Source organism: Nelumbo lutea, chromosome 3 (assembly GCF_056320005.1).
Source record: "Nelumbo lutea isolate HS-2025 chromosome 3, American lotus-T2T, whole genome shotgun sequence".
NCBI lineage: Eukaryota > Viridiplantae > Streptophyta > Magnoliopsida > Proteales > Nelumbonaceae > Nelumbo > Nelumbo lutea.
This window is the reverse complement of record NC_142686.1, coordinates 24549134-24564246: the sequence shown is the minus strand read 5'-3', so window position 1 is coordinate 24564246 and position 15113 is coordinate 24549134. Positions and strand designations below refer to the sequence as shown.

Below are 15113 nucleotides of genomic sequence, written 5' to 3'. Positions count from 1 at the left end.
AATTAGTTTCAAAGGAAAGGTCGCATCTCGTGCCTTTCCACAGGTTGCATGTAACTCTTATTTGTCGGTTTAATAAAATTGCACTCATTTATCAAAAAAAGAAAGTTTCTTAGAAAATGGATGAGCAAGATGTCTATGCCACAAGTAATAGACATTATTACAACAGAAAGTAAACAAGAAGTGGATGTGGAAGGAGCCTTCTTCCTGTCAAATTCCAGAGCAAACAATTGACCCAAGTCTAAGTCCCTTCCCCACCTCTCCAATTTACTAGTTCTATATCAAAAAACCATCAGAATAAAACAAGACAATATTACCATCTTCCACAAGTTGATCAATAGAAATCAAATTAGTAATCAATTTAGGTACAAATAAGGTCTTGGGTAACTGAAAGTAAGAAGACTTAGAAATAGATAAGTGCAAATCATCACAACCAAGAATATCTAACATTTCACCATTTGCAATAACAATGTGTCTATTAGGAGAATGGGGTTTAGGAGACTAGCCAAAGGAGGCCTCTGTAATGTGGTTAGAGGCGCCTGACCTGAGTCAATGATCCAAGGATGGTTTGATGAAGGACAAAAGGAAGGAGACTTACTAGACATACCAATAGCAGAGAAAGCAAAAGAGATGGTCGAGGACATAAGTTGCCAAATCTTCTCTTCTAACATACCACCAAAGGGATCATTATGTGGGGCCAATGAAGCAATAGAGGATGAAACATCTAAACTATCTATATAAGTCTGATATGCCTTATAGGGCCTCTTCTTATGATTAGACCCACCCCCTTTTGGAGGTTGAGTAGGGCATTCTATAATGATATGCCCATGTTGTTTGCAGTAAGTGCATGTGTTCTTACGATGTAAGATAACATGTCCAAATTCTTTGCATTCATAACACTGTAGCCTATGTAACCAGCCTGGTTTTTTCTCTTAAAAGCTCCCCAAGGATATTATCAAGGTCTTAAAGAGTTTCTCGGCTGAGAATATTAGATCTACCAACTTCAAAATTCAAATTTAGGTCTGAGATGCATTAAAAAATACATATCTTCCTTCTATCAAATTGTGCTTTCATAAACTTCACACAACAGTCTGAAGGATCTTCTCCCATGTGTACTAGCTCGTACTCAGTCCAAAGGTTAATAAACCTTGCATAGTATTTCTGAAATTTTCTCTCACCTTGATGATAAGAAAATATGTCAATTTCAATCTGGTACTATCTAGAGAGGTTTGATTGTTGATAAACCTTCTCGAGATATTGATACATCTCATATGTAGTTCAATACCCTCTCATAGGAATGGCAATATCAACCTCAACTGATCCAAGGATCCATAAGGCAATCTTTGCATTATCTATTTTCCATTACTTTAGGGCCTTAGTATCTGAATCATCAGGTTTAGATGTAGTCCCATCCAAATACCCCCAAAATCCCTTTGCCTTAACATGGAATTGGAAATGGAACTTCCATAAAGCATAGTTTGTCCCATTAAACTTGATGGGAATGATATCCATTCTTTCCGAAGCCATGGAACAACCAAATAACAGTATAGACTTCCAAAGGAGATAATAATTTTCAAATCAAAAAGTGAAACAAGTACCTTTCATCTAAGTGTCCAGAAAGGAAATTGTAGTAGTCAACAATCAATACAAGAGAGGGATCAAAACCCTCCTTACACTGATCCGATCCAAACCAGACTGAAGGAGATCACAAGTACTCCTCTAGGCGACACCAGATCTAGAGTTTCAGGCGGATCTGATGTCTCTAAGAGGAGATCCGAAGAGAAAAGGTGAAGCTGGTAGCGCAACTTTCCAGATTTCAGGTCCGTCAAGGGCTAATCGAAACAGCCTTATGAAAAGGACTCAAGGACACAAAAGGGTTTCCCAAATACTGTTAGGGTGAGTCCTAAATACCAGAAGAACCAGAAGAGGAAAAAAAAAAACCTTCTTTATGCAGATCAGATCATGACCTGCTCTGATACCATGTCAGAGTCAGATCATGATTTATGAGTCAATAGGAGAAGACAACAGTTTGGTGGATGTGTCAAAGTGTCAGTCGACACCCCAGAATTAGTATTTATATTATTATGGTAAAAGGACCATTCTGTTCATAATATACAAGTGATAATGTACAAAAGAATAGAAAGAATGTAATGTACAAGAAAACATAAAAAGACAAAAATAACCCCCCATTAGCTCTCTTTATCTCTACAGGTGGTTTGGTCAAAGACCTTGCCCACCTTTGCTCATTTCTTCTTTTAATGATATTACTAGGAATTGGAAAGTCAGTGCCAACTCCAGAACTAGAACAAGAGAAAGTGATGCAGACACTGAAACAAGGAAAGAATACATGGAGAAACAAACCAATTTTCCAATTCCTACACTAATTTCAGAAATCTTGGGTGACAAGACACTGATATTGTATGTGTTTTTTTTTTTATTTCTTTTCTAGTTGCAACTTGCAAATGTCTAATAATAGGGTTTTAAACTTTCCAGAAATTTAATGTTATTTTGAAATTACTATTTATATCGCTCTCAATCTTATTATTTATAGTAATTCCCACAATTACTATTTTTAGTAATTTCAGGTGTCTTCACAATAAATTACTTTTACCAGGACTAGGAAAGTGTTATTAGAGTTGTTTATGAGTTAAAGAGACCTTATTTAAATGTCCCTAGAGGCTACTAAAGCAAATAGAATTTTATTTGGGTAAGTTTCCTAATCCAAATTCTAGTCTGCAAAAGGGCATCTGAGTTCATAAGTTGAGTCTATGAAATAGTCATTGTAATTGCAATTAAGATATGATTGATTTGATGAAATAAAGTTTGGTTTGATAAATTATGATTGTTGCCAAGAATTTTTCTCTCATTTTCGCTCTCTCACTTCTTCTAAATGATCTATCTCTTTGTTGTTGTTTTTTTTTTTTTTTTTTGATAAGTATAAAATGAAAATTTCATTAAAATAAAAGAAAAATGCATGCTGATAGTAGCAAGGCATCACCCAATTACACCAAAGAAGTTCCGAACTCGATATAAACTTTCCATATTACATATCTGAATTCCAAAAACTTCCCCAAGTTTTCCCCAACTCCTCCTTGTCAAGGTGGTTGAGATCTGGATGAACCAGATCCCAAACAAACGCCGACTTGCTAATTACAACTACTATAGTATTGTCCTCCAAATTCTTCTACCCCTCTCCTTCCAGACGTTGCAGCATATTGCAAATGGAACACAGCTTCAGCTCACCTTCGCCCTCTCTACTCACAGTCCACAGTCAACTTCATTTTTTGCCACAACCTCCACCCCCTCAGACTCTACCAGCTTTCACTCTTCATCAACCAGACCCCCTTCCTCTCACACTCCTGTCTCTTCAATAGCGACCTTTTTTAGTTGATCTTCTCTTCTCTTTCTCTCAAATTGTTCTATAGTTTTTTTAACTACCCTCTCTCCTCCCAGAAAAAATAAACCCAACGATTTGCCCACCTCCACCTGTCTCTCCACCAAATTTTCAATGTCCACCTTCTTTCTCTCCTTGGGAACTTCTCTTCTTCCCCCCCCCCCCTCACCCGCTTCTAGTAAATCATCTTCTTTTTCTTTTTCCCCCTCCCTGAGTCCCTTTTAAGTTGATCTATCTCTTTGTTGTTTACATTAACAGCAAGAATTCTTCTCTCTTTCTATATTCATAAAAAAAAAATATCTTCTCTCTTTCTAATTTCTTACTCATTCTTTGGTGGACAGCAAGCTGTCTACCTGATTCCCCATCCCTATTCTTCATTTTATCACCCAAAGCCCCTCCAACCCACAAAACCCACCACCAGATCTGAAATTTGGATCCCTATTCTGTCCTACATCAGAAAATGTCCAACAGTCACATCTGGCTCAACCCAATATCTAGATGAATTTTGATAGTGCAGCCTAGGAAACCCATGTAGGTCGAGCATTGTAGAGTTTTCAAAAGGTATGATGGTACTGTTATCACACTCTTCTCAGGCCTATTGGATATGGAGATTCCACTAAGACAGAACTCCTGGCACTGGCAGTTCTACGAGGACTAAGGCTGGGCAGGTATCTAAAGTATAGAGGAGGGGGACTCCAAGGTGGTGGGCGGCTGGTTAAGAAGAAATCATAAGGAACATGGAAAAATAGATATCTATTGGGGGAAGTCAGATTATTAGCAGAAGAATTGATTGTCACCTTCTTATGAACTCCTAGGTATGCTAATAGCACGGCTGATGCCTTGGACAGAAGAGTAAACAGAGAATATATTTTTTTGGAATGGTTCCATGGGGAGCCTGATGTAAAAACATGTTCCAGTAGGTAGCGAATGCTAGCCTAAAACAGAACAGTTTACATTGTAAATTTGTAGATCATTCTTTTACACTAATCAATTAATTGCTTTAATTGTTACTGGTCAAAAATATACAATATATTCTTTTACCTGTCAAAGACTTAAAAAGAAAAAAATACCTCTGCATAGAATTCAGACTGACATCCCGGGTCCATTATCAGTGCATCTCCATAAGCAGCAAAACTTGAATTTCCACTACCATCACTAACATTATTAGGAGCAATTACAACCAAGTTGGTTGTGTGAAAAGGCTTTGCTGTTCTACTTCCCATAGGTATAATTTTGACACCTGGAGGGTACTCCTGGAAAGGAAGCCACATAATAATGACAAAAAATGAAAGTAAAGTTTTCAACCAAAAAAGAAAGGAGAGCACATGGCTGATGGGAGGGGAGGACAATCCTTCTGATGAAGCACTCCATGTAAATCTGCAAGCGGCATGTTGGTCCATCTACCAAAACAAAACGTAGGTCGAATGACGGCTGACCTGGGTGAGCAAGGTGGCTGGCACTTTCCACTTTCTAGATTGAACTGAATCGGTTAGAAGTCCAGCAACTACCAATGGTCCAATTCGATCATTACTTGGCTTCACATGCACAAGCAAATTTACACAACTTTGGATAGACATCCAGTTGAACAATTCTGCAGCCATATTTCCAACATTATCAGAAAGTATCTTATGAGAAGTGGCATAATATCCAGCACTTATGGAATAACAAAAATAATGAAAAGTTCAGTATTAAATATCAGTTAAATTACATGTTAATGCTGGTTTTATGTGCACTTTTTTCTTAGCAATGGGAAAACTTGCTATTAATAAGAGTGAAAAAAAAAAAGAAAGTTAAATTATCCGATTCCCCAAAGGAGGGAAAAGACTAAGTGAAACTTCACAAGGGCAAATCACAAATACAGTTTCCGAGTCGATCAAGAAGCTTGGGAAGAGAAGACCCTCATACAACTCATTCTTCCCAACCCCTCTGCTGAAAAGACCGTCAGCCAATGTGTTAATTATCCACAGAACTCACTTGAATGGCATGTTCACTCTGGATGATGAAGCTCTATACACCATAATATAGTAACACAGTGACCAGGGTCCATCTGATCCCTCTCTCACCATCCAATACATCTCAAAGAAGCCTTCCACTTCTAGGCCTAAGAAAATATCAGCCTGTGTGTACTTCATTTAAATGTGAATTCTATTTTTTCCACATCATAAACATTTGCAAATGGATGATGGTACTCACTCTAGTTTGCTTCATGTAAGGGAGATGGAGAGAGGAGATCGTGACCGAAGGGAGTTCCGTCCAGCGACGAGATGGAGAGAGGAGGTAGTGACTGAAGCAAAGAAATTGTTGTTTGAGGAAGGGAAAAGCAAGGACCGACAAACTCTAAAGACCAGGGAAGGAAATAGATCAACAGTCTTCTTGGTTGGAGAGGCTGCTCTCTGGCTCAAAGGATTTATCGATGGGGCAAGTTTCTCTATCAAATAAAATGGATGGAAAGCAATATGAAGGTTCCAAGAAGAAGGTACCAGGCAGAACTAAGAAGGAATGTAAAGGCTGGTTTGTGGTGATCTCAGAATTTTTTGGCATCAACAAAAAACAAATGGTATGCTTCCCGGAGGGTAAGGAAGGTAAGCGCTGGAAGATGGTAGCAGAAAATTTGCAGGGTTTTTTTTGATAATAGAAAAATTGCAGTTCTTTCTCCCGTTCGAAGAAAAAAGTGAAAGGAAACGTGTATATTCAGTAGTTGAAGGAGAGAGTATCAGCTATGGAAAAGAAACAACAGAAGATGAAGCTCACAAGGGTGAAATAGAGAATCAGGTGGAGAAGAAAACTGGGAAGGACATAACCATGACAAGTTCAAATAAAATCCAAAAACTCATGCTGGAAACAGAAAATTGGCTTTGGGAACAGATATGTTATTGCTGCAGGGAAGAAGGTTATAGAGTGGAACAACATTCTAGCCTCTGTTGTTAACAAATTAAAAATCAAAAATAAGGTAACGTTGATACCTTTCAATGATACAAAAGCCCTTCTAGATGTGTGAGAAGAGAGGTTGGAATTTTCTAGGGGTTGAAACGAGGGACGCAAACAGATCGGATCAGATTTGAATCAGGGTATATCCGTATCTGATTCGATACTACGAACAGCAGATCCGATCCGATCGGATCTCACAAACATTGAATTGAATTCAAATCTGGTTTAATTTAAAAAATAATAATAATAATAATAAATTATTAAAAGAAAATTGAAAGGGCAGTTTCCTTAAACTACCCCTACTGTTTGCAAAATTGACTAACTCTACCCTTACTGTTTACATATTGTCTTAAAGTACCCTTAAGTTTTTTGACAATTGACATGCCGGTAAACACTAATGGAAAAAAATGAAATATCGAATTTGCCCTTCACTATTCATCAAATTTTCAAAATAAAACCCAACTGATGAAAAGCTCCCTCTTCTCAAACTCAAACGCATCAGACATCGATCTCCACCAAAACCGGTCTGCCTCTTTTCTACCTATTCATTATCAGTCAAAGCTCCCTCTTCTCAAACTCAAACACAGAGATCAGATTCATTCGCTTACTTCTCCTTTCAGCAGTGGTAAACCAAACTCTTCATGGACCTCATTCGCTTACTTCTCCTTCGACTTCTTCTCCATCATCAACCTTTTCTGATTGAAAAACAGATGGATAAAGTGAAGAGTCTATTGAAACCCAAGCCAAACCCACAACAGCAATTGAGGGATTGGCAAAGACGAATCAGGCAAGAGTGCCGCAACATTGAACGCCAAATCTGAGATTTGCAGAGAAAGGAGAAAAGTGTACAGAAAGCAATTAGAGAAGCTGCAAAAAGAAATGGCATGGTCTCAGCAAAGGTACTCGCTAAGGAAATTGTGATATCAAAAAAAGCTGCGAAACAAATTCCATCTGATAGAGCCCTTCTTTCTTCTATTCTCCGGTTTCTTTTCTTTTTTTTTTTTTTTTTGGTAGTGTTAGAATGCTCGAGTCAAGGGTATTTTGGTCATTCTGGTGTATCTTATTGAAAGTGAAATGTCTATTGTATCTGAGTTTAAGTTATGTGTCCCATCTTCTATGAGGGACAAAATTGTCTTTCTTGTAACTCAAGTTTTTCATGAATAAAAGTTAAGTGGGTCGTCTAGGAGAGGTACTTTAGTACATCCTCTCTTCTAGTCCGGCCGAACACTCTTCTCCTCTCCTTCTTCTTTCTCTTTTCTTTCTTCTTTCTTCTTCTCTACTTTGACCTAGAAACAACTAGGATTTATTCACATGGTATCAGAGCATTAAGGTCTGGTGTTCGTTTTCTTGCTGCTGTCTTCTTCCTGGGTTCACCGCCAACTTCACAATAGGTTTCATCATCCTACAACTGATCTGATTGAAGACTCGATAAAGGGCTAAACAGAAGTTGTCTTTTTGAGGGCCTGGAGGTGAGAATGCCTCTGGCCGGTGCTGTGGTGGTCGTTGAAGTGGTATACTAGACCCTCTATTCAGTGTACGAAGAGGGCTGGTCATACACGTGTATGGACACTGCTGTCATGTGTTCAGAAATGGATTGTGAATGCTGATTTTTTTTGTGTGCTTCCAAAGTTAGTTGTTGTGGTGCTGGGTGAAACTGAAACACATATCAGTCATGTTTTTTTTGTGTGTTTTCTTGCTCACATGTGTGCTGAACGAAGAGTGGTAGACTGTTGATGTCCACGACAACAGTGGTGTGGTGTTGATTGTGTTGTGGTGGCTGACATATCTATGTTTTTAAATGCTTAAAAGTGAACCCCTAGACCTTGTGTGTAATCAGTTCTGCAGTTTGCAGAACAAGTGTTCGATGAAATGACTGAGTAATTTCAGTAGTGGTGTGGTGGTGGTAAATGGTCCTGCAGTGTGCAGTCCAAGTGTTTGATGTGTTGACTGAATGATTTCAGCTTTAGAGTGTAGTGTGTAATGTGCAGTTGAAGAAAGTGGGTTGGTGGTATTGTAAGTGAGATAAGTCTTGTGACAAGTGTGAGATTGTGGTGTATATTCAGAGGAGACATAATTGAGATGGCTTCAACTGTAGTTGGGAATGACAACAAAACAGGCATCATGCTCTCCTCAGATTATCTAAGTGATCAAATGACATCCATCAAGTTGAATGGTGAGAACTATGTACCATGGGCAAAATCTGTGGAGGTGTTCTTGAAGGCCAAGAGGAAAGTAAAACATGTGAGGGAGGAGAAACCTTCCTCTGATTCTCCTGGGTTCAGTGATTGGGAACAAGATGATGCACAGATAATGACATGACTTTGGAACAGCATGGAACCAAAGATTAGTGTGAACTTCATGTTCCTAGATACAGCCAAAGAGATCTGGGATCATGCTAAAAAGTTGTACTCTGGACAAGACAAATACAACTAGGGTATATCAGTTATACCAAGAGTACTTCAATTTGAAGCAAGGAAGTCAAAGCTTAGAAGAGTATTATGCAAGTTTGAGAAACATCCACAATGAGCAAAATGTGTATCACCCTCTCACATCAGATGTCCAGATCCAACAACAGCAACGTGAACAGCTTGATGTGACTAGGTTTCTTGTGGACTTGAAGGCTGAGTATGAGCCTGTCAGAGCACAGATATTGGGGGGATCAGCTCTCCCCTCACTTGAAGAAGTTTTTGCCCGTCTTAAGAGGACATCCATTGAGCCAGTGGAACATTCTTCCTTCTCTGATAGATCTGGTTTGGTAGTGACTAAAGGGAGTGGTCGTGGAAGTAGAAGTAGCGGTGGCAGCAGTGGCCCTCCAAGCAACCGTGGTGGGCACATGTTTAACAGGGCCAGTGGCCGGACTGGAGGCCGTGAGTCAGGGGGAGGCCGTGGAAAAGGAAGGGGAAATGCTCAGAGAAAATGTACACATTGTGGCTTAGAGGGGCACACAGTTAATTTCTGCTATGATTTGCGTGGTCCACCCAACACTTGGGCTAACCATGTTACATCTAAGAGTAGTAACACAATTACTGAAAGCCAGTAAACTGCACCAACCCCCTCCACACCCACTTGTGCTTCCGGGCAATAAATGGTGAGTGTACCACGGGCAATATATGAGCAGTTTCTTCAAACAATCAGCAGAACACAGCTACACTTGCCCATTCAGGTATGACTTGTTTAGCTTCCAAAGCTTCACCCTGGTTCATTGGTTCTGGCGCCTCGAACCATATGTCTGGGACTCCTGATGTATTTTCTTCCCTTTCTCGCACATCCACATCTCAGACAGTTACACTTGCTAATGGTTCTACATCTCCTATTTGTGGTGTTGGTGATGTTGATCTCTCCTCGTTGTCTTTAGCATCTGTTTTATATGTTCCTAAGTTCCCTTTTAACCTTATGTCTGTTAGTAGATTAACCAAGTCCCTTAATTGTTCTATAACCTTCTATCCTTCTTCTTGTGTGTTTCAGGATCTCAAGACAGGGACGAAGATTGGTGGAGGGCATGAAGCCGGTTGTTTTGTATTACCTTGATGGTGGTGGCCCTCCAGTGGCTTTTCAGTTGTCTCTTACTCCTCTCCAATGGCACTACAGACTTGGTCATCCCTCTCTCAAGGCTTTGAAGCTGCTAGTTCCTTCCTTAAGTCATCTTTCATCATTAGATTGTGAGTCATATCAGTTGGGAAAACATCATCGAGTCTCATTTAGTCCAAGAATTGATAGTCGTGTCTCAAGTCCTTTTGTTTTAGTTCATTCTAATGTATGGGATCCAATTAAAGTAGTGTCATACAATGGGTTTAAGTATTTTGTAATCTTTGTTGATGACTTTTCAAGAATGACATGGATCTATCTTATGAAATACCGTAGTGAATTGTTCTCTATTTTTCAGAAATTTCATGCTGAAATATGCACTCAGTTTGGTGTTCATATGAAAATACTTCGCTCCGGTAATGCCAAAGAATACATCTCATCATTTCAACAATACCTAAAACATCATGGAATAATTCATCAAACTTCTTGTGCCTACACCCCACAACAAAACGGTGTAGCTGAACGGAAAAATAGACATCTTCTTGAAACTGCTCGGTCCTTGATGATCAATATGCATGTCCCAAAGCATTTTTTGAGTGATGTTGTTCTTACATCCTATTTTTTGATAAATCGGATGCCCATGTCAATCCTTGGAAGTCAATCCCCTTTCTCCGTGTTGTTCCCCACTTTGTCTCCCTTTCCTCTCACCCCAAGAGTCTTTGGTTGTGTTTGTTTTGTTCAGCACTTGGAGCCTGGAGTAGATAAGCTAGATGCTCGGGCTACAAAGTGTATTTTTCTTGGCTACTCAAGGACTCATAAAGGGTACAAGTGTTATAACCCTAAGTTTCATAAATCGTTTGTGTGCCCTGATGTCACCTTCTTTGAATCAGTTCCCTTTTTCTCCAATGCTGGGGTCTCTTCTTCTCCCTCTGTGGTTCCTCTTCCTGTTCCAGTTGTGGACCCCCTTCCTGTAGTTCTCACTCCTACTGCAGATGCACATCATATTCCGATTACTACAAAGAGGCCACCAATTACTCGTGTATACTCACAGAAGTGCTTCGGCTCCTCCTCCACTTCAGCACCCGTCGACAGATCCTGCTACTGCCCCTTCTCCCTCAGATCTTCATCTCCCTATTGCTTTGCGGAAAGGTAAACATACTTGTACTTCTCATCCTATTTCAGACTATGTTTCCACTGCTCACCTTTCTGCTTCCCATTGCAAGTTTATATCATTACTCTCATCGGTTCCCATTCCCAAGACTGTACAGGAAGCCTTTGTCTCTCCAGGGTTGTGGCAAAACATGGAAGAAGAACTCTCTGCTCTACAACATAATCATACGTGGGAACTCACCACCCTTCCTCCTGGTAAGCACACTGTTGGGTGTAAATGGGTCTATACAGTGAAACATCTTCCTGATGGCAGTGTGGAACGATTGAAGGCACGGTTAGTGGCCAAGGGCTATTCTTAGTTATAAGGTGTGGACTATATGGAGACATTCTCTCCTGTGGCTAAAATTGGTTCAGTTCGGGTGTTGATCTCATTGGCTACTATGTATGATTGGCCTCTCCTACAACTTGACATCAAAAATGCCTTCCTACATGGTGATCTTGTTGAGGAGGTGTATATGGAGCAACCACCAAGGTTTGTTGCTCAGGGGGAGGCTAGTAAGGTGTACAGGCTCAAAAAGGCAATCTATGGACTGAAACAATCTCCTCATGCATGGTTCGACAGGTTCAGTGAAGTGGTGAAGGCCTTTGGGATGAAATAGTGTCAGGTTGATCATTTCGTGTTTAGCTATAACTCGGAAGATGGAAACATCTTGCTAGTCGTGTATGTGGATGATATTGTCATAACTGGAAGTGACAACAATGGAATTGACAGGCTGAAAAAATTCTTATAGGACCACTTCAATACGAAAGATCTGGGGAAGCTAAAGTATTTCTTAGGAATAGAAGTTGCGAGGTCAAAACAGGGGATCAACCTATGTCAGAGGAAATATGTTCTTGATCTACTTGAAGAAACAGGGTAGTTAGGTGCTAAACCAGCAAAGACTCATATGGAACTCAATGCCAAGTTAAGTGTGGATGCAGGTGAAGAGTTTGATGATCCTGGAAGGTACAGAAGGTTGGTGGGAAAGTTGAACTACCTGACCATTACCCGACCAGATATATCATTTGTTGTGAGTGTGGTGAGTCAGTTTATGCAACATCCCCGGGTTCCTCACTAGGAAGCTGTTCTGAGAATTGTTAGGTACCTAAAGGGTGCTCCAGGTCGTGGTTTGTTATACCAAAAAGGAGGACCTCTTGAGATAGTAGGGTACACAGATGCTGATTGGGCTGGCTCTATATCAGACAGGAGGTCAACCACAGGGTATTGTACCTCCCTGGGTGGCAATCTTGTAACTTGGAAGAGCAAGAAGCAAACAATGATGGCAAGAAGTAGTGCGGAAGCAGAGTATAGGGCTATGGCCCATACCACATGTGAACTAGTATGGCTGAAAAACCTACTACAGGAAATGGGTTTCTCAATTGACAAACCCATGAAACTATACTGTGATAACCAAGCTGCTGTTCACATCTCATCCAATCCTGTCTTCCATGAAAGAACTAAACATATTGAGGTGGATTGTCACTTTGTGAGAGAGAAAGTGATAAGTGGGGTAATAACTACATCTCATGTGAGCTCAGGAAATCAGTGGATAGATATCTTCACAAAAGGATTGTCTAGGGGAAGAATAGATTACATTTGTAACAAGCTGGGACTATATTATATATACTCTCCAGCTTAAGGGGGAGTGTTAGAATGCTCGAGTCAGGGGTATTTTGGTCATTCTGGTGTATCTTATTGAAAGTGAAATGTCCATTGTATCTGAGTTTAAGTTATGTATCCCATCTTCTATGAGGGACAAAATTGTCTTTCTTGTAACTCAAGTTTTTCATGAATAAAAGTTAAGTAGGTCGGCTAGGAGAGGTACTTTAGTACATCCTCTCTTCTAGTCTGGCCGAACACTCTTCTCCTCTCCTTCTTTCTTCTTCTCTACTTTGACCTAGAAATAACTAGGATTTATTCACAGGTAGAAACTTCTCTGGTTTTTTATTTTGAAGGTTGGATCCCTTCGAAGGGTTGTGTTATTGGACAAACTTCTTCGTAATATGCACCACCTTATATATAATTTGGACATCTGGGTTGTCTTAGTGAGATCCTTTCATGTCATGATACAGCTGTTGAATTTAAGGAAAAAATGAAACCCAACCATTGTTAAGAAATAAGGACATCTGATTTGTCCAAAGGCTCTTACCAGGATTGTTCGTTAGACTCGACAGGCACAGAGACTCGGGTTGTGTCGCTACTGGCGAGTTTTGATTCCGGTTTGTCCAAAATATACATGTATCCCCTACTTGTGCATCTTATCCATCTACAGTTATTTTGGCACTAACATGAACTGGTAATGGTAACCAACTTACTGAAACTCAATTAGAGCCAGTCAGTCTCAGCTCACTCTCTCACTCACCAGCCTGAGTGATTATAGTAACAGGAACCCGTCGGGTCCTCCTTCCCTCTCCATAACTATGACCAAGGCAAAATAAAATCTAGAGATGATTCTCATCCAATAAATATGTGCTCGGAGCAATGGGTTTTATTGCCAATAAATCTCTACCCCACACAACAATCATGGGAGCATCGTTATGGATTCTGCATCATTGTAATGCATCGCTTTCTCCTGAGAAATCTGTACCCGGAGTTCTTTGGAGAAATTGGGATCAAAAATCTCTTACAAGAAGATGTCGAGAAAGGGTACTTAAGGAATTTTTAATATATATATATATCAGTCATGAAACGTCACATGTGAGCGGAGTGTGAAAGAAAGTTAACGGCAAGGGAGGTACTTGACACATTCTGCAGGGTACAAAGGGTCTGTATGGACAAGCTTGTATTCTGCCCACAAGTCAAGGTAACCAGCATAATATTCCTGAGTCTTCTAATCTCCCTGACAATAGGCAAAAAAAAACTCATATTCAACCCGAATACTGTCTAGACATGTTGGATTGATGGTACACCCCCAAGTATGCATACATTTATCTCATAAGCACTACACATTCTTCTCATGGGTACTACAACATGAGATATTGAGTTGAGTATACAAGAAACTATTTTCCCATTATCCAATTTCCATTGTGAATAGCCATGGTATTAGTTTCATCTGGTTTAGTAACCTTTCCATTCAAATATCCTTCCAGACCTTTTCCTTCAATAAAGAAGTCAAAATGGAACTTCCGCATGCTGTAGTTAGTTCCATCGAACTTTACGGGAATGATATCAGCCTTCTCAGACACTCCAAATCACAACCACTGTCCAAAACAAGTTAACAAAGCTCAAAACAAAGCTAAAAGAAGGAATAACCGGAGACTAACCACCCAACTTAAATCAGTAACAATTCAAAAGCAATGTTTAAGTAATACTTCATTAAGTAAAATGAGATTATACTACAAAAATCTCAGAACAATAGGTTTATATTGATGTCAATCCAAAAAAGGAAAGTTTCGGGACTGTCAATTACAAGATGGGATCAAAACCCTACCAAAACTAAGCCAGTCTTCAAAATATGTTAATAACCAATTAAAGGAGGCCTAGGCAACACCAATTGTAGAGTGTTAGGATGATTGAATCAGCCGATTTAGAGAAAACAAGAAAAAACTGACCCGTTGGGAGTCTTTTCTGGAAAATATCTATCAGCTTCGGAAGATCAAAACAGCCTTCAAATAATCTTCAAACAGAGCTCGATGGGAATCAAAATATTTCTCAAACAACCCTCTAATCATCCAAGAAATAAGTCGAATCAGCAGCTGATAGACATGGCCCACTCTAATACCATGTCAATCTTCCAATTCATGAGAGAACAGACACCAAAAATTTCAGGGGTGTCTAATGTGATAATCGACCCCACCCCCAACGAGTCATATATCTATATTAATTATGTACAATTACAAAGGAGCCCTTAAAGGGCTAAAAGATAAAATATAATGAATTACAAAAGGACCCTTAGAGGGCTGAAAGATAAAAGGAAGAAATAAAGAAAATAAGACTATAGTACAACAGGGACCATAGTACTACAGTACATCAAGTGTATCCACATTTGTGTTAAGTTGGAGCATGGCGGTCTCTTGTTGTGAGCATTTGATTGTCTATTATGAGCTTCTGTTTGGGGTTTGGTGTCTTTGGGGTTGGATTGGGGTTTTGGGAGTTTGGGGGTTTGATTGTCTATTATGA

General features: G+C 39.7%; 1 protein-coding gene across 3 annotated transcripts in view; it reads right to left on the bottom strand.

Moving 5' to 3' along the window:
* The window catches only part of LOC148863685 (Metallo-hydrolase/oxidoreductase superfamily protein), an 82576-nt gene that overhangs the window by 64105 nt on the left and 3358 nt on the right, over positions 1 to 15113 (bottom strand). For all 3 annotated transcript variants that reach the window (XM_088978603.1, XM_088978604.1, XM_088978602.1), the window contains exons 3-4: positions 4828 to 4982; positions 4462 to 4644 (exon numbers count right to left, since the gene is read on the bottom strand). In XM_088978603.1, the coding sequence (XP_088834729.1) occupies positions 4462 to 4644; positions 4828 to 4982 (338 nt within the window). The remainder of the gene's footprint in view (positions 1 to 4461; positions 4645 to 4827; positions 4983 to 15113) is intronic.